At 45.9% G+C, this 27,755-nt stretch overlaps 1 protein-coding gene across 5 annotated transcripts in view; it reads left to right on the top strand.

The window, feature by feature from the left end:
* Nucleotides 1-27,755, top strand: part of EPHB1 (EPH receptor B1) — a 393,781-nt gene that overhangs the window by 166,347 nt on the left and 199,679 nt on the right. For all 5 annotated transcript variants that reach the window (XM_039489198.1, XM_039489199.1, XM_039489197.1 and 2 more), the window contains exons 2-3: nt 3,007-3,071; nt 21,713-22,394. In XM_039489198.1, the coding sequence (XP_039345132.1) occupies nt 3,007-3,071; nt 21,713-22,394 (747 nt within the window). The remainder of the gene's footprint in view (nt 1-3,006; nt 3,072-21,712; nt 22,395-27,755) is intronic.

Here is a 27,755-nt window from a genome sequence, read left to right as displayed (position 1 = left end):
TTTGTGACAAAAATTACACTATGGCCCAGATGTGTTGAATGAAGCTGAGTTTCTAAAAACAAATGACTCGAATCCCCTTGCATTTCTCTTCTTCCCTTTTCTATTTCTCACTCTTTCTTTTACATCTTGATATGTCTTTCTTCATTCCTTTTTGTTGGCTGTTATTAACCCTAATGCTTCAGCCTCTTAAAAATCTCTCCTTTTTTCCTTTTCATGCTCTTGTTACCCCTTATGGGCCAGATTCCGATACCCTTCCCTGTTTGAATGGTGGTGTTTCTATTGCAATAGTGCCAGAAGGCCCTATTGTGCGAAACATTGCGCACACACAAACAAACGGGCTCTACTCTGAAGACCTTAGTCTCTCTGTCTCTTGCTTATTCAAAGAAGAGGAAGAAGGGAGCAGTGTCTTCATTTTACAGGTACTCAACTGAGTCACAGCAGTGAAGTTACTTGCCCAGTTACAGAAGCCAGGAACTGAACCAAGTCACCTGGGTCCCACAGCAGCGCCTTAACTACAAAGCCATCTCTCGCCCTGCGCCGCGCCGCCCCGCCCCCATGTAAAACAGCGCTCTGCTACTTGAGCAGCCTCATGACTTCAGAGGGACTATTGATAGAGTAAGGTGCTTCCCAGCTTGAGAAAGAGGATCTGAATGTGGCCCTACAGACATACGTTTACCTTCAGTTTTCTAGGCTCCCTTCCCCGCTCTCTGTCTCTCTCCCAACATTGTTTCTCATGGCCCACTTCCCGGAGCGCTCTCTTCCCCCCCCCCTTTCTCTCTAATGGTGTTGCCTTCCTCACTGTTACACCTCCTGTTCTTGTCTCCCCATCACTGCCCCAAGTAGGCCTGTGTGAGGTGGTGGTTCCCACTCCCCATTCTTGGTGCTGATTGCCACCCCCCTTTCAGTGTTGTTGCATGTCTCCCATTTTCCAGATGTCTCATAACGTCACCATGACTCATGCCATTTTAAAGGTGGATTTTTTTGTAAGGCTGCTAACAGCTATAGCTCTTGGGTTTGCCAGGGAAGGCCCAAAGGGAGGAAACTTCTGTGATTTGACAGTGTCCACTTCTTTCCTTATTTAAGTAGATGGAGGACATATGGAAGGTGAGTGGCAGGGCCACAGCCAATGTCGTACTCCCACAGGGACAGCAAGGATGGGCCAGTGTTTAGGTCGCTAGTGTCAGGTGTAGGAGACCCAGGTTTAATTCTCTGCTCTTCCACAGACTGCTGTGTGGCCTGGTTAAGTCACTTAGCCTCTCTGTGCTCAGTTCCTCACCTGTGAAGTCAGGGTAATAGCACTTTCCTACCTCACAGGCGGTTGTGAGGAACAAGACCCGAAGAGTGTGAAGCATGCCGATATTGTGGTGAAGGGCTATGTAAATATCGTAGAGCAATAGTTACAAGGAGAGTCCTAATACTGGTGAGAATTTTAGATTTTCCCCACTAACTTTTGAACCCTGTTTATACTCTAAATGGAGGTGGAATGCCTCATCTCTGCTGCTAAACCCCACTTCAGTCTCTGAAGGAGCCATGTCAAATGCTTCTAGCCAATGCTGCTGATTAAAGAAAGAATGTAGAACATTAATCAAGAGAAACTGGGTGGAGGGTCCTGGTAGAAGTCCTCTAGCCCTATGTCCCTGCGTAGTGGCAAAGGATGGGTGGAAAGACTAATAGGGGTTCCTCATTTCCCACTTGTGATTTCTGGAATGTTGATGGAGGAATTAAACACAACAGTTTGGCAGCATTTACTATATTCTTTTAGTTGTACTGATTTTATTTCCCAGCTGTTTATCTTTCCAGCACCACATGTTTATCTTTCCAGCATTCATTTCCTCACTTTCCTACTACATTGCAGTAGTAACTTTCTTGGGACAAAAGTGCTGCCTTTTTAGGCACCCAGGTGATATCTGGGCTGTAAAGGAAAACACCAACATTTATAGGATTGGGGATGGACAGACAGTCAGCTAGACCAGACATGAGTGACAAATTTCTTTCGCATTTGGTAGAGATGCAGGAGCCAAGCAAATTAATCTCTGTGCCTGCCTTACTGAAAACAAATAAATACAACCTGGAAGATTTTCCCCATCTGTCTGTATATGTTGTAGTTTTTTTTCTTATAAAAGGAGGGCAGGGAAAATATTAGCTGTATTGCATCTTAATGTTTTGCAATAATCCTCCCCCCCAAAAACCAAAACAGAAATCCTACTGCAGTGATATTACTTACTATTCATTGATCTGACTCCCTGCTCCCGTGACGGGGATAATGAATGTATGCAACAACTTGGTACATGGAACAGCTGCCAGTCCATAAAACAGGACATCCAATGCTGTTGATCAAAGCACCCAGCTGTCAGCGACTTCATACCAGGACTGCAGAACTGGCCATGCTCAATCTCTTGATCACTGGGAGCAGAAATTGTATCTGTCACTGAAGTTGAGACCCCCCCTCACTTCCCCCATCCCTGGACTTGTCCTGTTTTGTAACAATTCAAGGAGCAAAATGAAATCTGCAGCTAGGAGTTAGTGCTTTTTATCCAGGCCTTAATATAGGTACCTTTTTACAACTCCACACAACCATTTTTATGGGTAACATTATTTTCCTGTTTCAGGGCTGTCACAATGCAGAGTCACATGCATCATTGTAGTCTAAGGGGGCACTTGTGAATCACTCACTTGTAGGCCAGGGTCTTGAGGCTTTATGCTGAAATAAATCCAATTGATTTCTATGGGAGTCTTGCTGGAGAAACAGGAGAGTCTCGCTGCTGGCATAGATTGCATTAAGAATGTGGGCTTCAGAAATTGTTCAGTGTAACAGGGGATCCACTGCATTATTTTGGAAGAGCTCCCAGGACCTGATCCTGCACCATCAAAGCCAAAGAGAGTGCTAGTCATTACGAGTGCCGAATCAGATACCGAATACATTTGCAGTGTGTTTGTAATTTCAGTCTATTATCTGGAGTCCCTAGTAACTCATTTTGTTTTGATCCTCTTGTGTGTGCTCCTCAGAAACCTTGATGGATACCCGGACGGCTACAGCTGAGCTGGGCTGGACTGCAAACCCTCCTTCAGGGGTAAGTGGATGTGTCAAATTGCTGGCTCTTTGCGTGTTTATCAGGTCTTGCAGGACTCACAGTCATTTTCAAGAAGTGCTGATTTTAAAAACTCCCAAGTCCTTTCTACATGGTGAAGACTGCCTTTCACCCACGACAAAAATACTCGCCAAACAGCATCAGCAAAAATACTCACCACCATCTTTACACACACAGGAAGTGTTTTTGGGGGAGTTCTATGGCCTGTATTATGCAGGATGTCAGATTAATGCTATGTCTATTCTACGGATCTTACAGCTGTACTGCTGCAGCTGAGCCGCTGTAAGATCTCCTGTGTAGCCACTGTATGGGAGAGAGCTCTCCTGCTGGCATAATTAAACCACCCTGCAATGAAGCAGCAGTAGCTGTGTTGGTGGGAGAGCTGTCCACAACGGTGCTTTTGTCGGTGAAACTTATGTTAGTCAGGGGTGTGTTTTTTCACACCCCTGATGGGCAAAAGTTTTGCCTACAAAAGTGCTAGTGTAGACACAGCCTAAATCATAGTGGCACTTTCTAGTTTTAGCATCTATGAATAACCCAAATTTCACATTTCATTGAATATATACAGCCAATCGCACTTCTCTATCCCAGCAGTGTCTGATCTGTGAACCACCAGCCTCCCTTCCAAAGGCAGGAACGTTGAGCGGGCACCTCAGTGTGATATGGCAAGGGTTAAATTACACTTGGACGGCTGGGCAAGGCCATTCTCTGAGCCAGACTCCCCAGTAGAAAGTCACTCCACCTACTCTCCCTCTCCTGTTTCAAACCCACCAGAAATCCCTAGCCATGACATGCACAGCAGGGGCAGGTTAGGAACTACTTGTCATCTTTCCAGTCAATGATCTAACCCCTCTGCTGTAAATTTGCTCTGTGCATGGCTCTTTTGCCTACTCACTCTCAGATGGCATCAGCCTCCACTCAACTCACATTCTTATGAGGCACAGCACACTGCCAGGAAGAGGTTGGCTTTCAGAAACAGCTGCAGAGTGGAAGAGATGGGGTTTGATTTCTGTACGGTACCACCTTCCGCCCATAGCCATGGCATTCCAAAACATTTTGCAAGGCAATGAGTCAGAGTCTGTGGGTACATTAACTGTGTAGAAAATTGCACAGCAGTAACTGTTGTGTACTCAGCCCTGGCTCATATACAGCTCGTGAGCACTAGAACCTGTTTTTCTGTGGGAGAGAATGTTGACTCATAAACTGGGGAAAGTGTGTGTGTGTGGGGAGGGTGCTGGGAAACTGGGGAGAAGGGAGGGAGAATGTTGGAGACAGGGGAATGGGGGGAGAGTGAGGGGAATGGGGGAGAGTGAGGGGAAAGGGAAGGAGGATATTAGGGGGCAGCAGATGGTAGAGGAGGTGATGAAATGGGAGGGGGGATATTGGGTAGGAGACTGAGATGGAGCAGGAGCCTGGGGAGGGAGGTGCTAGAGGACACAATGGGAGCTGGATAGTGCTGGGAGAGAACAACAGCTTCTCCATCTCTGGTTAGGAGAAGGGCACAAGGTACCCTCCCATAGAAAGAAGAAGACTGCCTATTTGGGTGTATGTCCCGGGCTGGGTTTGTCTATCTGAAATCATCCCTCACCACCAGTGTGTGGGGGATGTCTTCCTCCATAAAGGGGAAAACTAGAAGGCAAACCAATTTAATTATCTGTTTCATTATTGGCTCAAATTTTTTTTGGACAGCTGAATCACCCTTTTTGACCTCTTTAAGGCTGGCAATTGCAGTCTTATTTTTTTTCCTGAATAGATAACTCTAGTTAGTACAAGATGCAGTTCACCTTAATTTATGTATATGCAAAGCATATAGACCTTTGTATCTGAGTCTGCATTTTCATATGGGTGACTTGCCAAGGAAGGAATAATGAGTAGACCCTTTGGTGCAGGGATACTTTTCAGCATGGGCTAGTCACTCTGTAGTTACATGGTGGTAAACTTTTGAAAGGCTCCTCAACATGACTGCTAATCTGAACATGCACTGGCAGGTTTGCCTGAGCAAATGCAGGATTTGTCTGTACAAAATCGTGTGTCCAGTTGTTCACCTTATGAATAAGGCTTTCTCTCAGGTCCATAGATTCTGCCCTGGGTCTCCAGCCTTCCTTGCTGTTTAAGGCGGCAGAAATAAATTTGTTGACTCTGGTTGTAGATCTAGGTCCTCCCAAGCAAGAGCCTGTTTGTACTGCAGTAGTTCTAGGGTGCCCGATCAAGGAGAAGGGCTCGTTGTGCCAGGCATTATACAGCTATATAAGCTGAGTGTGGGGTTTGTTCACCCTGAAGCCTTGTGTACACTGGCAGGTGGGGCATGGGGTATGCGTAGCTATGTACCACTGTGAAAAGCAAGCTGTGTCCCCACTGCAGTGTGTAGCTACACCCAGCAGTGAAAGGCTCTGGCAAGGGGACGCTACACTGCTAAAACTAGCAGTGTAGATAGGGGATGCACTGCTTGGGCGTGTAGAGAGCTATGTAGGGTATATACCGTATAGTTCTGGAGTTTCTTTACTCACCTAAGCAGTGCCTCACAGTCTGTACTGCTATTTATACTTGGGCTGTGGGATGCGTGCATTGTAAGTACTCTACATGCTGCCATAAGTAACCATGCAGTGTAGACATACCCTAAAACATCACCTCTTATGTGTGGATTTTACCCAGATCCATTCCATGCATCCCTGGAGCCTCGCACTCTTGATCAGAGGCAAAGGAGGTGTGGGATTCCCTTCAAGCTCACACCCAGTGAAAGAGAAATCTGACTCTGCTGAAAGTAGCAGTGAGGGACCAGCAGCTCTGGCTAGAAGACCAAAGCATTAACTGTTCCAGAAGTCCTTAACCGCAGAAAGGCCTTGCAGGAGAACAAACCACAAGGAGCAACTAAACTTGACAGCTCCTCTTTGGGGGGAAAGAAATAGAAGTGGTGTTTCCTTCTCTGCCTCCCAGGTTTCCTTGTCAGATATTTCAGAACCGAGTGTCTCAGTCTTCCAGGGCTAAGGCTTGTTATGTTACTTTAGATGGAATACCTGGACCCAAAGAGCCAAAAGCCTTCACATACCCTGTCACCATCAACATCAAAACGTTTCAAACAAGGTTTAGTAGAGAGAGACCTCAGCTTGTTTTACACCATGGCAAAGAGACCATTAAACTCCTTTTTAACCTTGTATGAAGGTGGATAGAAAGCTGGCTAGATTGTTGGGCTCAATGGGTAGTGATCAACGGCTCGATGTCTAGTTAGCAGCTGGTATCAAGCAGAATGCCCCAGGGATTGGTCCTGGGGCTGGTTTTGTTCAACATCTTTATTAATTATCTGGATGATGGGATGAATTGCACCCTCAGCAAGTTCTCAGATGACACTAAAATGGGGGGAGGGGGTAGATATGCTGGAGGTTAGGAATAGGGTCCAGAGTGACCTAGACAAATTGGAGGATTGGGCCAAAAGAAATCTGATGAGGTTCAACAAGGACAAGTGCAGAGTCCTGCACTTACGAAGGAAGAATCCCATGCACCACTACAGGCTGGAGACTGACTGGCTAAGCAGCAATTCTTCAGAAAAGGATCTGGGGATTACAGTGGACAAGAAGCTGGATATGAGTCAGCAGTGTGCTCCTGTTGCAAAGAAGGCCAATGGCATATTGGGCTGTATTAGTAGGAGCATTGCCAGCAGATTGAGGGAAGTGATTATTCCTCTCTATTTGGCACTGGTGAGGCTACATCTGGAGTTTTGGGCCCCCACTACAGAAGTGATGTGGACAAATTGGAGAGAGTCCTGCAGAGGGCAACAGAAATGATTAGTGGGCTGGGGCACATGACTTATGAGCAGAAGCTGAGGGAACTAGGGTTATTTAGTCTGCAGAAGAGAAGAGTGAGGGGGGGGGATTTGATAGCAGCCTTCAACTACTTGAAGGGGGGTTCCAAAGAGGATGAAGCTAGGCTGTTCTCAGTGGTGGCATATGACAGAACAAGAAGCAATGGTCTCAAGTTGCAGTGGGGGAGGTCTAGGTTGGATATTAGGAAACACTATTTCAGTAGGAGGGTGGTGAAGCACTGAAATGGGTTACCTAGGGAGGAGGTGGAATCTCCATCCTTAGAGGTTTTTAAGGCCCGGCTTGACGAAGCCCTGGCTGGGATGATTTAGTTGTTGTTAGTCCTGCTTTGAGCAGGGGGTTGTACTAGGTGACCTCCTGAGGTTTCTTCCAACCCTAATATTCTATGAATATATGAAAGATAAGATACAGTAATGAAGAAAAACAGTTGAAATGTAAAGTATGAAGTAAGACTGTCACTTGAACAGCATCCCCTTTCCTCTTTCCTTTGGGATGGAGAGTTTTTAGAACAAACCCCTCTTTATTTAGCAGTCTCTTAGAAGGTAATAACTGTCTATCTGGGGGAAAAGAATAAGTGCATTGAAATGGGTGGGAGTTGTTGCTGTTTTTGTTAAGTCCAATCCTGTTCCCTAGAAGACAAACATGCACAAGAGGGGGGAAAAGACCAGCAAAGGGAGAAAATCCAGCTTCTGTCTCTGGTGTTAATTCTTATTTGAAACCTCACTACTGGAAAAATACAGGATGTGGTCTTATCAGCGCCCCTTCTCCCCCCAAACCTGGCAGGCTTGTACCCACGTGGGGCTGCTTAGGGAATTGCTTTTATTTGGCTGTCAGGTAACAGGCAACCATCAGTTTTGCAGAAAAGAGAGTTTTGTCTGGTTAAGCCAGATTCCCGATAGAAGGAAAAGTGGGGGTGGGGTGGGGGGAGAGGAAGTAGTCAGGTGGAAAAGAAAAGGTCACATGGGATAGAGGGAGTGAGACTCTCACATCCCAGCTGGTGGTTGGAATTAAGCTGGTGAAAATGGCAGTGTCATTTGGGCCCCTCTCTGGCCCAGTCTGGTCAGGACAACCCACACCACAGAGGTCACAGTACTCCCAGCAGATGGTTGGGATGGCAGCTGCCATAATGGTGGAGCTGTTCTCTCATCTTTTAGTCAGTCAGTGTAGCAGTAGCCTCTTCATCCATTCGTCCAACCCAGCCAGCAGTTGTTGACTGACCGCTGCTTCTGCTAATTTCTTTCCCCTGCCCCAGTCTTCTCTCTTTAAGAACACCAAAAGGGAGCAACAGGCAGACTAGCCCATTCCCTTCTTATTTTGTTCACTTTTTGTCCATTGATTTCTAGTCCCACACTCATGTTTACAAGACATGATCTTAACATAGTCCTTGAGTTATCAGCGGGGCTTTTTGTTGGGTCTAATTCAGTCTCGTTTTCTCCCTTTTTCTCATCATTTTTATAGGTTATTTTGGCCTGTTTTATAAACCGTCACTCACTTTTTACAGTTAAACTCACAGTTAGTGTAAACTTGTAGGCCCAATTAGTAGAGCAGGCCCTGGTAGTGAGGAGAGAGCTTTAAATAAAAGAGAGAGGGTGTTTTCTCACTTTCTTCTAGCCCAGGGGTGGGCAAACTATCCAGCCCTGGCTCTGTGCAACTCCCGGAAGCAACGTCATGTCCCCCATCTGGCTCCTATGCATAGGGGCAACCAAGGGGCTCTACATGCTGCCCCTGCCCCATGCACTGACCCCACAGCTCCCATTGGCCTGGAACTGTGGCCAATGGGAGCTGCAGGGGTGGCGCCTATGGACAGGGCAGTGTGCAGAGCCGCCTGGCTACCCCTCTGCGTAGGAGTCAGAGGGGCGACATGCCACTGCTTCTGGGAGCTGCTTGAGGTAAGAGCCCGCGGAGCCTGCCCCCCTGCCCCCATCCCGTGCCCCTGCCCCAGGCCTGATCCCCCTCCTGCCCTCCAAACCCCTCAATCACAGCCCAGAGCACCCTCCTGCAGCCCCAACCCTTCATCCCCAGCCCCACCCCAGAGCCCGCACCCCAGCCAGAGCCCTCACCCCACCCCCCTGCATCCCAACCCCCTGCCTCGAGTCCCCTCCCATACCCTGAACTCCTCATTTTTGACCCTACCCCAGAGCCCACCCCGGCCAGAGCCCTCACCCCCTACCGCACCCCAACCCCCAATTTTGTGAGCATTCATGGCCCACCATACAATTTCCATACCCAGATGTGGCCCTCGGGCCAAAAAAATTGCCCACCCCTGTTCTAGCCCAAGGGTTCCCAGGAAGTCAAAAGTGAAAACGAAGAGAAAACTGTAGAACTACTGCCCTGTTGCGGGGATGATGGGCAACTGTCTGATTCCATGCCCAAAATCTTACAGGAGAAAACAGGGAGAAGTTCTTTCTCCTGAACACAGCTGAGAGAATAGGAGGGTGGTACCATTACTAGATCTTCTTGACCACGTGATCGCCCCAGGAAGGAGAAGCACCAGGAATTAAGTGAGCTGGGCACTAAAAGCTGAAGTATTTCAGTTCAGTCTAGAAAACTTATACCCCTGCACCCCGCCACAGAGGACATCATCAGAGCTGAATGAGATTGTCCAGCAGCCCCACCAAACCTCAGCAAACAAGCTCAGAGCTCCTACCCTGTCCATAGGAGCAAAGTGGACGCCGTTGTGATATCCATGGTAGATGTTGTCTTGTTCTCTCTTGTAGCAGATGCATAGAAGATAACATTTTCCTAAAAAGATGCTTCAGACCAGTATTGTTGACTCAGCCCTAAGAAAGGATGCGGAAGCTGCCACTACTGCTGTTACTGGTATGGAAGCATCATGTCAGTAGTGGCTCATCATTTTTGGCAACTAGGTGTCAGAGGTTGTGACTTCATGTGGAGCGCTGGGCATTCAACAGCTCTGAAAATTGGGCTAGGGTGTGGGGGAAACTTAAAAATGGAGCCACATAAAACCAGAGCCCAGTTTGTAAAACGTTGACCTATTTGTTCTGTCTTAATGTTACAAAAGACAGATATGATGTAAACTAGCCGCAGACACCATTACAAGATTTCACCAAGGGAGATAAGGGTCCTTTTACCCCTGTTCATACTTCATCAGCGGATAATTGTGGGTCATATATAGTTTTTCCCTCAGCCTTGATCTTTCTATCTGAGCCTGTGATCTCTCAGCTGCCTGACCGTCTAGTAGAGTCTTTTATCAGACACCTGAGCATTCTCTCTAGACAAAATATAAGGGCTCACCCAGACAGGGGTGGATGGGGGTATGTAGGTGTAGGGGAGAGAGAGAATGTATTAATATCTCCATTCTAACAGCAGCTTATGGAAAAACACACAAGGCCTGCATATCTCCTCTACAAACTTCATAGGCAACATCATATGTTTACAGGTCCAGGTCCATGGGCAAAGAATGAGTCCTCTGCTCCTCATCAGAGATCCTTCCAGCATAGCATGTTGTAAGAGCAGCATGTCACCCCACCTCCAGGGTCCAAAACCATGGTATATAGGGGGATCATTGTGGAGGGGGATGTTTTCTTTCCTACCTCCCACTTAAGGAAATGGAGACACACATATGTCCCCTACCCCAGTGGATTACTTCTCTTCTAAGGATCCTTCTAATTTTAATGGCCTCTCTTACCAGCATTGGTGAAAGCAGCATTGATTGATACTAGCCTCTGTCAGATAATCTTCTGTCCTGCCTGTTTTCTGCAGTGTCCTTAGCAGCCAGTGAGCAAATATCTTCCTGTCAACTGATTGGTTTTCTGTAACCTAGAGTATGTCTGTTCCTCCAGAGGAGAAATAAAATCCAGTTCCTGCTGCCCAGGGTGAGGTTTCTGTGGCACTTGATGGAAAGAGTTGAAGATATAACCCTAGTGTTCTAACCAACACGAGTGAGCTATTGCTGATCTCCTAATGGCTATTATGCTGTCTCTAAACTAAGCGTATTGCTTTGGGGCAAGGACAATGGACCTGATCTGCTTACATCAGTGTAAGTCAGGAGTCAGTGGAGTTACAATAGTACAAAGCCAGTAACAGAGAATTGGGCCCCAGCCCTCTATAATACCTGTGTGCAGGGCCAAGCACACTGTTAGCACTTCTTAATAATGGCTCTTAGAACTTTACATGGGACTTGCTGGCACTGCCACTCAAACAGGGTGCTACATCGAGCGAATTCTGTTCTGTCTCCTGTGATTGCCATGCAGTGGCTTCTTCCTGCCTGGTTTCCACTTGGATGCCCAAGGAAAGAGGACTCGGTCTATGGCACAGTTGGCTGTATGCATTTGATTTGATACACAGAATTGTATCTCAGCCACACAGATGTACTCCTTCAGATAGATCTTGTCCTCGAGCTGGCCCCCAGGCTTCAGAAAGATTTTCCACATACAGACAAGTCTCTGAACTCCCTTCCCCCCTTTTCCTCCTTCCAGGTAAACCACTCAGTTAAGTCACTGTTCTCCATCCTCTCTCTCTTTCACTCTCTACCGAAAGGCTTGTAATTAGGAAACATTAGCAGGCTCAAAACAGCTTTCATACCTGGAACATCATCCATAATTGCACTCAGCAGTGCTCTTCCCTGGCTATTAATGTCACTTTTATGAAGTAATGAGGAACAAAACACCCTGAGGCACTTAAAACATCTTTCTTATACAATACCAGTCTTTGAGGAATGGAAGCATAAAATAACCTGACTCACATTCCCCTGACAGAGAAAGTGATAGACAAAGACAGGGACAGAGAGGCGGCGGCGGGGGGTGGGGTGGGGGAGAAATCAGTTAGGAAGACTGGCTTCAATTTAATAGATGGGTATAACAGATTGATAGCTAGAGGGTTACGGTGAGCTAGATACAATAACAGAGGTGGTACAGAGGTAGGCCAGTGGATGGATGGTGAGATGGATGGCTACATTAAAGCAATGAAAATATATAAGGACAGATCATTGCAATAGTGAAAAATCCAATATACTTCACATAGTTATGTTTTATCTTGGTGGAAGTTTTCAGTCCCAACTGAATCTAGTTGTGTTTTACAGCTGACTGCTAAGACTACTTAAGTAGGCAGGAGTCATACATAAGTGAGGTTACCATTTGGGTTCCTGCAGCCTTCCTCCTGCCACAGTGGTCTGCACTAAAACTTCACAATCCTCTAACCTGTGATCTTGTATCCTAATCACTATCTGCTTCTTATTTTGCCCTCCCTGGGGTCAGAGTAAATTTTTTATGAGGCCTCCAGCGCCCAGACCCAGACTTTCAAAACTGCTCAGGTCCTATTGAGGCACCAAAACAAGGGCCCCGACTTTGATTTTTGTGAGAGGCGCTCAGGGTGGCTCTTGTGAGAGGCCCTCAGTGTGGGCTTTTGTGAGCATCTCGCCCTTGTTCCGATGCCTATTCAGGAGTTGAGTGCTTGTGAAAATCCAGCTCCCATAGCCAGTATTGACAAATTACCAAAATGCTGACAGGAATAGCAAATGAAAGGTAGCTGGTAATCACCCCTCATAAGCAGGTACTGTGGAAGCCCTCAGGAGGCAGGTGCAAAATGTGAGTTATGAAATGCAGCATGGCAGAACAAATCCTTTTTCTTGGGCTAGAGGCAGCCTGTTCCATAGGAGACTCAAGTTCATAATGTCTCAAATTCATAGACTCTAAGGCCATAAGGGCCCCTTATGATGCTCTAATCTGACCTCAAGCATGAAAGAGGCCACAGAACCTCACCCAATAATTTTTGCATTAAGCCCATAGTTTCTGCTTGAGCTAGAGCCTGTCTTTTAGAAAGAGATCCTATGCTACTTCGACTCCCAGTGATGGAGCATCAACCACCTCAAAAGGTAAATTGTTCCAATGGTTAACTACCTTCCCTATTAAACATTTGTGCCTTATTTCTAGTTTGAATTCGTCTAGCTTCAACATCTAAGTGTCGGCTTGTGTTATGCCTCCCTATCCTAGATCAAAGAGCCCTTTACTATGAAGTACTTGTAGACAGCGCTCAAGTTACTATTTTAACCTTTCCTTTGACAAAATAACTAGAGCGAGCATCTTTAGTCTCTCACTGTAAGGTATTTTTCCAGGCCTTCAATTATTTGTGTAGCGCCTTGCTGAAGCCCTTTGAATTTTTCATCATTCTTTTTGAAGTGTGCACACCAAAACTGGCCCCAGTATTCCAATAAAGCTCTCACTGTCATATAACATCCGCATATTCCCTCAAAACGAAACCAGAGTGGTGAAATGGTCAACCCAATTTGGATGCTAGTCTATGCTAAACAGTCTCTCCTCCTCTTCCCATGCCTACTTGAACATTTAAGCAATATTCTTTAAGTATCCTCTTGTAACAGCACAATCTTAGTCTTTTGTTCAGCTTAACAGCTCTCAATAAATATGCCTAAAGCAGGTTTGTGCAATTTCCTGGCCAGTCCAGGTGCTGGACATCTGCACAGCAGTAATAAAATGTATCCAGATAAGAGTTATCCAGAATATTGTAAACTATATCGACTTATGACCTCATAACTCATGCATGCAGCTACAGCTCTTTCTCACAGACGGGCCGCTAAGATCTATGGGTGAAATTATTGTCCCCTTGAAGTCAATGAGAGTTTTGCCCTTGACTTCAGTGGAATTGGTTGGATAATGGTTTGGTTTTCACCAGAAAATCTTGACAAAAATTGAATATTTTTTTTTGTTTTCATTAAAACTCCCCAAACCAAAATTTTTCAATGTTAGGTAACCGAAAACAAACTTTTTGGATGAAAATCTAAATTGTATGGCTAAAACCTGTACAAAAGAAATATATTCTGTCCAACCAGAATCACATTTGGTTTTCAGATTTTTGGCTTGCAAATGGAAAAATGAAAACGTTCAAGGAAAGCAGGTATTTTCCATGAAGACATGCATTTAGTCAGAACCCAATATTCTATCTAAAAAGAAGTTCAACAGCAAATGCAAATTCAAGCAGCCCTATCTCACAGCTATGCTAAGGATCAGTTGGGACAAAAGTGGCTCCCGATTATCCTATCTAGCTGAGAATCAAGAGGAAAGACAAGGAGCATAGACTCATAGACTTTAAGGTCAGAAGGGACCATTATGATCATCTAGTCTGACCATTATGATCATCTAGTCTGACCACAATGCAGGCCACAGAATCTCACCCATCCACTTCTATAACAAACCCCTAACCTATGTCTGAGTTATTGAAGTCCTCAGATTGTGGTTTGAAGACCTCAAGCTGCAGAGAATCCTCCAGCAAGTGACCCGTGCCCCATGCTGCAAAGGAAGGCGAAAAACCTCCAGGGCCTCTGCCAATTTGCCCTGGAGGAAAATTCCTTCCCGACCCCAAATGTGGCGATCAGCTAAACCCTGAGCATGTGGGCAAGACTCACCAGCCAGCACCTAGGAAAGAATTCTCTGTAGTAACTCAGATCCCAACCCATCTAACATCCCATCACAGACCACTGGGCATACTTACCTGCTGATAATCAAAGATCAATTGCCAAATTAATTGCCAAAATTAGGCTATCCCATCCCCTCCATACACTTATCAAGCTTAGTCTTGAAGCCAAATATGTCTTTTGCCCCATTACTCCCCTTGGAAGGCTGTTCCAGAACTTCACTCCTCTAATGGTTAGAAACCTTCGTCTAATTTCAAGTCTAAACTTCCTAGTGTCCAGTTTATATCCATTTGCATGAGCTGGTATGGCTAGAAGAGGCATTGCTGAGGTGTTTCTCACAGTACCAGCCCAGTGGGACACACACAGCTTGGGTGTCTGGTTATCCTTTAAAAATGGTTCCCTTGGATCTTTAAGTCCAGTGGAGAGTGTGTGTGTGGGGGGGTGCTTTAAACCTCCGGGTTTCAGGCTTGCAGGGCATCACCTGGCACCTTTAACAAAGCCACGTCACACACTGTTGAGCCCCTTCTGTATTTGGAAAAGACAGAAGAAAGCTGGTGAAGAATGTAGAGAGTGTGGGGGTGGCAAATGATGCAGGAACATAGGAGCAGCCAGACTGGGTCAGATCCGAGATCCATGTCATCATAGGTGCTGCAGCCCTGGGCTTGAAGTGGTTTCCATCATATATGGGATTTACAGTTTGGTTCAATGGCACTCAGCCCCTGCGCACACACTGTAAAAATTGTTCCAGCCCCCTGCATGTCATCCAATGTCCTGTCTCCAACAGTGATCAGCACCAGCTGCTTCAAAGGAAGGTGCAAGAACCCTGCAAAGGGCAATTAGGGAATAACCTGCCTTCAGGGAAAGTTTCTTCTAGAACCATTCGTGAAGGGCTGGTGTATACTTCAGAGCATAGAGACTGATGTCCCTTCTAAAATTCTTGAGTTTGTTTTTAATACTTGTTTTAGCTCTGGATGTTGTTTTTAGCCATCTGAGTGTTCAAACCTCTTTTTGGATCCTGCTAAGCTCTTGGATTCTCACCTATCTTTGTGGCAGTGAATTGCAGAGGTGAACTGACATTGTGTGAAATGATGTTTCCTTGTATCTTTTTTAATTTGCCACCTTTTTGGTTTCATGGAATATCCCTTTTCTTTGTTTTTTGTGACAGAGTTAATAGAAGTGCCTGATCTGCCTTCTCTGTACAAAACTTCCCTGCACAACTCAACACTGAAAAGAAGTTATTGACATGAAACAGAGTTTGTTATTGAAATCCTGCAGATGGACTGACAGGAGATATATAGACAGATAACTAAGCGGATGGTAAACAGATACTTGCATGCAGACAAAAGACAGAACAAGTGGATAGGTAAAAATGACATATAGAGAGAGACAAGCATATCCATAGACTTACAGATACAATACACAGACAGGGGCTATAGAGAAGAGAGAATTGACAAAGAGAGTAAACAGACCAGATAGCTACACCAGTGGTTCTCAAATTTATTACATTGCTCCCCGCTTCTTTGAGTCTGTAGTAGTGTATACCCTGCCGCACAAATACATAAACTTATACATCCGGTGGTGGTGCTTCACTTGAATAAGTTTCGGTTTCGTTTTTCACTTGAGCTTTTTTTCCTATTGCACAAATGAGCCAATGATCCATTGTAATAAGAGCAAAAGCAAAATGGCGATTGTGGTCCAGGCTCACAATTAAATGTGCACACTGCATCGTAGCTGACTGGTTAACATATAGAAGGCAACAGCTTTGTATAATGCTATGCAGGCTTAACAGAAATCTGTCAAAATGCACAGCACCATCTGAGGGCCTGATACGTCTGGAGGAATGAGCTTTGCTAATTATTCATTGCTGTGTGTAAAATGGACACAGTAAGACTCTCCCCACCCTTCTTAAAGCTTCTCATGCCTCCCCACCGGCATACATTCTGCCCTACCTCCCCTGCATGGAGGCCTGCCCTCCAGTTTGAGAACTTCTGATCTAGACAGATGGATATAGGTACTGATAGACAGATGGGTAGAGAAGAGAGAGAAAACAGAGCTGGGGCCAGGGTGGAGAGAGCAGAGAACATATATTGCCAAATGCTGCCCATTGATGCTGGATGTTTCATTGGGGTGGCACAGGGGAAAGCAGAGCAGTATGTAGATCAGAGTCATTTGCTTGGCCAGCTCTCAACTCTTCTCCCAAAAGTTCTTTTCAGTCCCATTCTCCAAACCGCTTCCTCCCCATGATACTGCGGGGAACTGACGTGCATTCACTGGATGACTTTGTATGTTACTTTCCATCTCTAATGGCTAAGATTAAGATGTGAATGCCCATCGCTCTGCCCAACCCTCGCTTTCCTGCTCCTTCTTCATGCTCCCAAGCTCTCGCTGCTGCTTCCAAACAACTCTTGCCATCTCTTCCTCCTTCCTGTCTCCAGGGATTGTTTGTGCCTCCTTTCCATGCAGACCAAGTGAGTTACTCTCCCTGCATCACGCTGGTGTTCTCTGATGCTGGCCTGGCGACAGCTCTTCCCTAGAACTCCACGAGCTCTCACTACCAGAGCCGCACACATGAACTCGATTAGCTGCAAGTCTTCATTCCTGGACATGCCCTTAAGACTGGCTTTACACAGGTTGTATAAGAAACAAGGTTGTCACAGGCTTAAAACTACAGTGCAGGTATTACTATGCAAAGCAGCTATATAACATATCTACGATTATCATTTTTAGGCCGGATCCTCAACTGATGTAAGTTGAAGTCTGTTGCCTTGGGCTACTTTGATTTATACCAGCTGAGGGTCTGGCCTGTTGTGTTTAAGAGGTAGCTGAATGGAGCAGGATTTTTCTGTAGGTAGATAGACCAGTGTAGATATACTATGTGTACAATATAGATCTGCCGTACTCTAGCTTTTCTTTAGATGTTTTATGCATGGCCACAAGTTATTTGCAGCATTACCACACGTGGCACAAGTACCATACCTGTATTTTACACCAGAAGGTGAATATATTTCTACTGGCAGGAGCTGCCAGGATGTTTCAGCTCATGAGGCATGTACGTATCCCCACTAAAATATAAGGGCCAAATTTGCAAAACTCCCCTTGAGTCCCTGGTAACATAGGTTGTGGTGCCTGCAGCACGAAGGATGGAGTGATTTTCAAAGCGGGAAATCCCCAGAGGCAAAGTGATCCCTCTAGAATAAGCTTTTTGGCATGAGTTGGCACCAAGGAGCTGTGAAGAGCGCCTCCAGTGCACAGAAACAGCCGCTAGCCACTCCCTTGGCTTGTTTCTACAGGATCCATTCAGGGCAAGAATGACAGACTGCATTCAGCTGACAGCTTTGGATAATCACATGTGTGAGCCATCGGGATAATGACAGCTGAATAGCACGGCTCTTGCTGCTATGGTTACCAGCCAAGCTCTTTCCCCAGTTTTTTCTTTGCTGTGTGCTGTTGTTGTTGTTGTTGAGTTGGCTCCTGGAATGGGGAGAGGGAGGGCCCAGGGAGGGGAGCCAGGAGGTGGAACAGTCCATTATACTCTCTTTAGGTCTCCCAGCTGGAAGTGTTTTAAAGCTCAGCAGAGACAGGGAAGAGCACTGACTTAATCCCCAGCGCCCTGAATTATTTAAAGGGATCTTGTCGAAACAATGAATTTGTGGCTGTTATAGTGGCAACAACAGACACAGCTGTTACAAAGGCCACAGGGATACTCCCCAGGCAGGAACTGGTGCTGCTTGGTGCCTACTCACAGGCCTGGCAGAGCAGAGGGGAAGGGTGGGCCCCATGAACTGCTGGAGCCTCTTCCAGGTAGAGTTTCTAAATCGTGTGGCCTATGTCGCAGCTACCTGCTCCCTCCTTCTGCAAAGCCCAGACAGCAGTGTGAACAGGATGCCATTCATGTCAATGGGATCCAGCAATGGTCTGGACCTCATGCATGGGGCTCTACTAGAGAAGCAAATTCCGCAGCACGTGTGGCTGCATGCGAGAAGCAAGTTCTTTCCTGCACCTGAATTTGCAGAGACCACCTCTCCCTACATGCGCCTTGGTGCTCTGCAGACTCATATTCCCTCACACGCCCGGTTCTGCCACCCAGACCCCATTCCCTGATTCACCACTTGCCTCTTTCCCTTTCCACTGAGGAGCAGAGCTAAGCCCAAACTCAGCCTTCTGAGGGTTGGGAAAATAGTGCTGATCCCAAGTGGAACGATCCCTGAATGTGGTTTTCTCATCCTCATCTTTAATATTGCTGCAGTGCTTAAAACATGTGCTGAGACCTTTCCAGAGATTCTGAAACAGGGTCCTGCTGCTCCGAAGAGCTTGCAATCTAAGGGCATTTAAGCCATGGCTCTGCATAGGGGCAGTGCAGAACTGACCTAAACTAGGAAGAGCACCTGAGAGAATGTGCCTCATAATCTCTGCTGCAGCTGCTACTTGGAGGGGTGGGGGGAGACAGGGTCATGTTCACCCTCCCCCCACCCCCGACCCATGCATCATCGAGCTCCTTAGCAGTTACTCTTCCCAGAGCCCAGTAGTTGTGAGCGGCCCCTGTGTGGCTGTGCAAGGGGAGGGAAGCGTGCTTATCATCAAGGCCAAGGAATGTGTGAAGGGAACTCATCTTCTCTTTTGAATTAACCCCTGCACATTTACCTTATTTTAGGCCTCTCCCCCACACATACCTGCTCTGCACCCTTCCCCAGACCTTGCAGAATCCATCTGCAGCCCTTGCATATCCCTCCTGACTAGATCCCACCGCTGCCCACACCTTGATTTGAACTTTTCCCTATGATCGATTCCCAGTCTGGTATCTTGCCTCTTGGCTAGTTTTAAGCTGGCCTAACCCACCCCATTTTCTCTGCCTCACCCCAATACACTGGCAGCCCCACTCTCCCTGTACCTCCCAGCCACTCTCCCTTCCTCACACGGACAGCTCACTAGCGGAGGGAATGCTGGAATAGGAAGGGCTCCTGAGAGAGTTACAGTGAGGTGTGTCCCAACTGCAGTTGCCTAGATCCTCCTATGGTAGGCTGCTCTTGGGATTTGCTTATGGGCTCCTGCCCCTGCAGCGTGTCTGAGTGATCATTGCTGGCACTGGGCGTATTTAGCCTGCTCTCTCGTAGCTGCTTTTGCAGTCAATATCCTTGGGGCTAGCGAAAATCCATGAACTTTGTGGGGAGGTCACAATCCACATTTGAATTTTGCAGCGTTGCTCAGGATCCAAGCAACCTGGGAAGTGGTGTGGTAGGGAGTCGTCTATGGAAATGGAGTTAGAACCAGAGCTTGGGATCTAGAATGAAAGGCTGTTGGTACAGGCCTATGACTAACATGCAGACCAAGCAGGCAGTGACATACGAGCGTGTAGGTGATGACAAACTGGAAGGACTGGATGTTTCTCAGGGAGTTTGCATAGGTCAGAAAAACTCCTGGAGCTGATGCTTCATGGCCAGGTAACTGCTAAAAGATAGACAGACAATTGTCTGAAATTAATTGGATTCTGGTCCATCATGCAAAGCCCAAAAATGGAATGATAAACCTACTGAACCAGTAAGCCAGAATGACGTCAAGTACCCTTCAACTGTGTTCTGTAATGATAACAAGAGGACACTGGGTTCTATCAAAATGACATCTTGTTGAATGCAGAAAAGTAATGTCTTTGTACATCTTTCATGGCATATTCGGGAATAGGATGCCGGGAGAGAAGACACAATCAGGTGGGGTTGTTTGCCACCATCTGTTGCTTGTTTGGTTAACAACAGTTAGTCAGAATGCAGCCAGGCCACCTTCAGCTGTGATCCTGTTTGCTCTCATAAGCTTGAGCAGTTTGAACGGGGGTAAAATTGTCCAAAGTGCCCAGCGGATGTGTGTATTCTTACAAGAATCTTGTATGAATACACTGGTACTCCAGATCTTACACCAGAACTACAATTTATTAGTGGAAATATGAAAAAAAATATTTATCAGACTGTTTACATGGAAGCACAAGGGAACAAAATCTGTGATAATATTCTGATGTTGCAAAGAGGAAGTTTATTGTTTTATAACCTCCTGCTTCCCTGTCAGTATGTTAACATCAGCACATATAAGGACCCTCAAGCATTTTGCATTGTACACACAAGATGTTTGCCATACATAGACATATAACACTGGCACTCCTAGGAATTACGCATCACATCCACCATAGCACATAAAGACTGCTGCCTGAATAACGCTGTTACTAACGAAGAGACTGTAAACACAGACTAGTTAAAATGAATGGATTATATGGTTATGAATCTGTCTGTAGGACTCTCATGTCATCACAGCTATTTACAGTTAGCTGCTGCCCCTTACTTGAAATCATATCCCGTTTTACACTGATGCTGTTTCTCAGTCTCTGTTTTGCTGATTTTGTGACTCATGAAAGTGAGAATCTGATAGCATCGCCTAGAGCATGATGTCTCACACTTTTTCAGAGCCACATGCTGACTACATCTTAATAGAGAAATATTCTTATGTACCATTTTCCCTTCCACTCATGAGTGTATATGGATCATCTTTCCTCCCATTTATGTGCCTGTAACATCCCTGTGGCAACGAGAGCAATCACTCACATGGAAAAGGCATTTTATGTATAGTCTTTGGTTATGTCTTTGTGCAATTTAGCAGCTGGAAATGAGGAAGAGAGCAGCACCATGCATCCAACCAGCTCTCTGCAGACCACCAGCAAGTTGTCCTCAGTCTGAAAACCTCTGGCTCAGAGACATAGTGCGAGCAAGATTTCTGGAAGCTTCGTCCACATAGCTCTGCCCTTCGTGGTTAAAATTGCTCATAAGCTTTGCCAGTCATTGTGACAATGTCTCAAAGTGATGAGATGATGCAGCATTGCACCATCTTGAAGTGTTGGGAAGAGGCATGGGGACAAGAAGTGGATAGGAGACAATGAGAGTCAGTGGTTAGAGCATCCAGGCAATTTGGGTGCTATTCCTATCTCTGCCATTGACCTGCTGGGTGACCTTGGAAACGTCACAGCATCTCAGTGTGCCTCAGTTTCCCCAACTGTAAAATGGGGGTAATGACACTGACCTCCTCCTTTGTAAAACGCTTTGAGATCTACTGATTAAAAGTGCTATTAGTATTATTTTTTATTATGAATGTGAAAAGCGTTACTGTACCTGAGCGTGCGTGTATATGTGTAGCTGGGGCAGTTTCTCTTCCTCTGCTTTTGGACTGGTGGTTTTGCTTTGTATTTGCTGATTCCATAAATCCTGAGCCCTAATCATGATTTTCTCTCACCTTTCCAGAGGCAAAAGCCAAATACACTGACCCTCTATGTCACTAACTCCTGCATGCGGCAGTGATTAATGGGCCAATAGGTAAAAGTGTCATCTCTGTGCTGGTTTCGCTGCACCCTTCTCATTGCCTGTTTCCTCTCCTGTGTTAATTCTGTCCAGTGGGAAGAAGTCAGCGGCTATGATGAGAACCTGAACACCATCCGCACTTACCAGGTGTGCAACGTCTTCGAACCCAATCAGAACAACTGGCTCCTCACCACGTTCATAAACAGACGGGGGGCTCACCGCATCTACACCGAGATGCGCTTCACTGTGCGGGACTGCAGCAGCCTCCCCAACGTCCCTGGCTCCTGCAAGGAAACCTTCAACCTGTACTACTATGAGACGGACTCTATCATTGCCACCAAGAAGTCGGCCTTCTGGACGGAGGCGCCCTACCTCAAAGTGGACACAATTGCTGCTGATGAGAGCTTCTCCCAGGTGGACTTTGGGGGCCGGTTGATGAAGGTAAACACCGAGGTGAGGAGCTTCGGCCCCCTCACCCGCAATGGCTTTTACCTCGCCTTCCAGGACTATGGGGCTTGCATGTCACTGCTTTCGGTCAGGGTCTTCTTCAAGAAGTGCCCGAGCGTGGTGCAGAACTTTGCCATCTTCCCAGAGACCATGACGGGGGCTGAGAGCACCTCTCTGGTGATTGCACGTGGCACCTGCATCCCCAATGCTGAGGAGGTGGACGTGCCCATTAAGCTGTACTGCAATGGCGATGGGGAGTGGATGGTTCCCATCGGCCGCTGCACTTGCAAGGCCGGCTACGAGGCTGAGAACAACGTGGCCTGCAAAGGTAAGACTGCTCAGCTCGGGTATTGTTTCATGATGCTTTGCTTTGCTAACAAAGTGGATGCCCCAAAGCCAGCTGAGGTTGGCCAGCACCCATTCTACCATTGAGGGGCTTCAGTGCTGCCCTCAGGGAGTGTCAGGGGATCTGAGCATTGTCAAGTAGATACCACTTTGCCCATCCCAGCTCTGCCCATGCTTGGCATCAGGAGGTCTAAGGTCATTGGCCTGCAACTGACTGAGATGGCAAATGCCATCACAGGACTCTCCCTCCCACACTACCTCGTACGAAATTGTTGTAAATTAATGTGGCACATTTATAGACCAGCTGGGCATGCGGTGCATAAATAACCCCAACAATGCAGGAGTGTTAACTGACCTCATGGTAGGCACGAGTCTGTAGTGTCCTGGGAGATCATCTAGTGGGGAAATGCATTCAGGGCCCAGTCAGCTAAATCTGACGTGGAGTTCAATTCAATCGTGTTCGTATCCTTGTTTGTTCCCTTTCCTCTAACAATTGTGAGACCAGCTTTTGTTCACCCCAGTGTTTTGGGGAGGAGCTTTTGTTTGTGCAAATGTGTGAGCTAATGCATTTGCACACGAACGAGTGTTTTGGGGTCAGAAACACGTAACTGGTGATTCTAGATATGTATGCAGTCCTTGGTGGCAATGTGACAAGGGGAAATTGAGCAGAAAGCCTGCTAGACATCCAATAAATTTGGCTTATATCTTTCTCCCTCCCTCACTAAGGCAGAGAACCATCAGTTTTTAATCTGGGGTTTACCTAGGTAGTTGAGTGGAATGCTCCAAACTCCTTTGGAATCTTTAGGTGCATGGTGAATGCAAGACTGCCTTTCCCTTCTCTAGGTGTGTACTTAGGCTGACCTGAAATCAGCAGTGGTGTGTTTCTAGCAGAGCTCTGTCCTGGGTATGCATTGTTCCAGAGCATGGGAGGTGTTCAATGGAGTCTTTTCCAAAGTGGACAGAAACCTGAGAACAAGAATTCAGTGACAAAAATTCCAGCTACAAAATAGAACGTTGGCTATTTTTTCTTTTCATTTTAAAGCTGTATAGGGGCTTTAAAAATAGCATTTATTTTTATTCTGTTTTTAATACCTTTGTGAGAGCTTGAAACTAAAGTTACTTGCACTCTCCATATTCACCAGTTTCCATTTGGCAAACCAGTTTCATTCCTGGGTGCTTCTGGGATTAGCACCCAAGCCCAGAGAGTTTCTGGAAAGATGCCTGTCAACTGCAATGGTCTTTTAATCAGTCAGCACGGATCTGCACCCCTCCCTTTGGGTTTTACTCCCTTGTTTGTCCAACAGCATCAGTGATGTCAGCACAATCGTGGGAACAGAGTCTTTCAGTCAAAATCCTGCTACAAATCCCATGGGACTGGCGGGATGTGTTTGACCAAAAAATAGCAGCTATCATTTGCTTTCTTAATTCTCTCCCATGGAGTAAGAATGAAGGATTTAGAATGGATAACAGTTTAGATCCAGACTGTTAAGGCAGGCCAGATTTAAGGCCTGCCTACTTGATGGTGTCCTTCAAATTGCTCCGTCTTGTTGTTGTTATAAAACACATTGCACGTGTGACTGATGATCATTTGTTAGTGCTCAGGCAGGGGCTGCACTAAAAGAAATCAAGCAGCAGATCGTTCTCTTGAAGAAGCCTGTGCAACAGCTGCCGCATGAACGGAAAATCTCCGAAGTGATGTTTGTGATTTCCCAGCTTCAAAGGGCTATGCAGGACTGCATTAGCTGGCTGGGCCTCTTTCATCTCTCTCATTATTTCCTGAGCAAAGCTGCAGGAACCAGAACAATCCTTGATTGGTTCTGATTTAAATGAAACTCTGGGAACAGCACTCTGATTCTTCCTGTTAATTGGAACTTTTCTCTTTTTTTTGGGTTCTGCCATCCAGGCTGTCAATTTGATACCGCCCGCTGGAGTCCTCCGCGGGGCTGGTTTTAGAAATACAGAAATCATGCTTGTTTCTTTTGATGTCGTCTTTTTGAGGTTTTTATTAATATTTCCAAAATTGTACTCTGTTTTTTCTGTAGATTTACTCATATTCTTCCCTCCCAAATTACACTTATTTATAGCAATTCATTTCAGGATGCTGAGAGGGGAGGATTTTCAAGTGTTGGCCATTGGGGAACCCTGACACCATCAAGCCTAGAAATTCAGATGTTTACATTAAATCTCTTTGTTTTATGCTAAAGTCAGCCATGGCTGGTTTGAAGCTGAAGTCAACTCCCTGCTGTAGGCCAACAACATGCACCATCAGGAAATGCACCAAGCTCATCCAGATTCTGCATAGAAATTGTGTAACCTTGGCCTCCGAGAACTGTGGCTGTGTTTAATGAAGATGTTGAGGACTGTTCAATGTACTGTATGCAGGATTGCCAACTCTCGGGATTATAAAACTAGCACCAGTGAGAAATCACTGGTGCTAGTTGTATAATGATGCTAAAAGCTCCAGCACTCGCATGATTTTTGGACCTCTCCAAGGGATAGCCCGCTCTGATTGGCTGCCTTCCCCAATTTTTCACTTTCCTGGAGAAGAACAGCCAATCAGAGCTGCTGAAGAAGGCCGGCAGAACGCTCCACCCCCACCCTAGTAGCAGTTTTTAAGTAGTGGAGGAAGGAGAATTCCATAGGAGGGGAAGGGGGAGCAGGGAGCAGAAAGAGCCCAGCAGTTCCTCTGCCCTCCCTTCTTGTGAGCAATGGGTCTGTCTGGGAAGGGAGAAGAAGCCCTGGATCTGCAGGAGGAGAAGAGAGGTGATGACTGACAAGGGACAGATGTGCGGAGATAAATGTGATGTGGGGGCTGGAGTGGTGCATAATTAATTGTTGGGCTGGGGGAGTGGCAGATATAGGGTGGGGGTCACAGAGTTAATGAATTGGAATGTTGAGGGCTAGGGAGAAGATGGAAGGCCCATGCCATCAGGCAGCAGTCCGAGCCTCTGCAGAATTCCTGTTCTGCAAACACTGGGGAGAATGGGTAACACTGTAATAGTCAGACACACTCAGGGATGGGTGCGGAGGGGAGAGCAGAGGCAGGGAGAGTTCAACATTGAAACCTGGGTCAAAACCCATGACAAACTCTTTTAAAAAATACTCTTCTTCTTTCTGAGTCACTCTTATGGCAGGAGGGCCAAGGCTGACATGAGTTTTGAACTTTTGCGTTGGCAGTACTGGGTATATAATGGTGTGTTTACTTGCAGTAGTTTATTCAGCCACTAGATGACTCTATGAGCTGAATAGAGCTCCAGCCAGAGTGTGGTCTTGGGTAAACAAGGAGGACAAAGCTGGGACTCAAGCTGTGTAGGGACTTGTGTGCATGTGTCTGTACTTGTAGCTGTTTTCCTTAATTAATTCTTCCTATTTTAAAAGAGCCGTGATTCTATAAATCCTAAAATGGTACAGAAAATATAACCAGGCTTGGTTCTCTCATAGTTTTTCATCTGGGCAAAAGTGCATTTTTTCAGCATGAAAAAACTGCTTTCCAGTCTATCAAAAGGGAGGCAGTTATCTTATATATTTTAGTACAAGTGGAAACAGTCTGAAAGTAAATATGATTCTGTACCTTTGGGCACAGTTTTTAAGATCTCCAGATCAAAGGGAAAGGGTGGAGGTGTTAAGAAGGCATAATTTTCATAGAAGATTTAACTGTGTTTTGAAAAGGGGAAGATTGGAAGATGTAGTGTTTACAGTAAAGATATATTCCAGGTCACAATCTACATTTTTGTGTCTGTCTGTCCATGTTCTTGCATCTCACCCATCTTTGTAGTATCTTTGTGACATTTACTCAGGATGCTCACTTAAGAAACAGGGAGGTGTTCTGAATGACTCAGAATATTGAGTCCCTGGAAGCAGCTTCTTTATTGCCCTTAGTAGTAGAGTTGTGAAAAAAATACTGTGACTATACACGTGGATCACAGATTTGATCCAGAGCAAAATGTTGTTCTCATTGATGTAGAACATCAATTGTTTTTCTTAGTGAAAAGAATTCAGATGCACCTTCTGGGGGAAACGCTTTTAAAAAAATCACTGGTTAGAAATTTGCCATTTTTGTAAACAAAAAAACTTCTTTTCATGGCAAAATGATATTCTTCTGCTTGTAAAAAATAACCTCCAGTTTTGGCAAAAGTTTGATCTGAAAAATGAGAAATAATGTGATTTTCCATATATGTGTATATTTTTGTTTTAAATTGATGGCGAGGTCACGGGGGAGTTTCTTTGCTCAGTTCTACTCAGTAGCTTCTAGGAATATGTATGTTTCACAGCTCTTCAGAACTCGAGGAAGAGATACTGCCCATGTAAAGTGCTATGGGGCTTCTCCCAAAATGCTTTAGTTTTGCTGTGTTTGCATGGTTGGCTAGCATCACTGTGAACCTAGAGTTATGTACGCCGTTTCATGCATAATCCTCATTTTAGTGTGGAGCAATGGATTAAATATACAAGCTCAATTTGTCCAGTTGGTTAAAGGAACATGGTCAGCATGAGAATAACATTTCCATTGCAAAACATTGTAACTCCTGTTACTACTCGCAAACCACTATGATGACTCTAACTAAAAGAGATTAGCGACACTAAGGACCACCAAGGTGTCGAATATTGGTTTCCCTTTATCTTTTCCATTTGTGCCTGTGATGATTAGTTCAGCACAACTATGAAACTGACTATCTTATATGTAATACTTCTCTGGCCCCCACAACATGGCATCTGTGTACCTCACAGTCTTTAATGTGGCAAAGCTCGCAGTACCCCTGTGAGGCAGGGAAATGCTAGTGTCCTGTTTTACATGTGAGACACTGGAGCCCAGAGACACCAAGGCCCAAATCCACAAAGGGACTTAGGTGCCTTAACCCAAGATTTAGGCACTGTTGCAATCCACAGACACTCCTCGTGGCTGTTGCCTAACCCCTAAACCATCTCAGCATCTTTATTATCTGGGTAAAATTCACTCAGTGCCTAAGGCCAGGTCTACAGTACAGACCTATATCGACATATTATGTTGCTCAGGGATGTGAAATTGACGTAGTCGTACTGACCTAACCCCTTGTGTAGACAGCGCCATGTCGACACAGCTACCACCACTCGGGGAGGTGGATTAATTATGCGTATTAGCATACATTGTATGTGAAGACACGCCTAGATTTCTAACTTTGAATGGGTTCAATCCTGCCTCACTTTGCTCACTTGACACCTATCTCCTGCCTATGCCCCAGTGGGATCCGGAAGTCCAGCATTCCTCCACCCATATTGCTTGCAGGGCCTGATCTTGTAGGCGTGTTCTGAGCATGTCTACCAGATCGGGCCCCATTCAGAATTGAACAGGAGGTAGTTGCAGCAGCTG

The sequence above is a fragment of the Mauremys reevesii genome, linkage group 9 (genome assembly GCF_016161935.1).
Source record: "Mauremys reevesii isolate NIE-2019 linkage group 9, ASM1616193v1, whole genome shotgun sequence".
NCBI lineage: Eukaryota > Metazoa > Chordata > Testudines > Geoemydidae > Mauremys > Mauremys reevesii.
The sequence above is the reverse complement of the archived record's forward strand: the minus strand, read 5'-3'. Positions and strand labels throughout refer to the sequence as shown.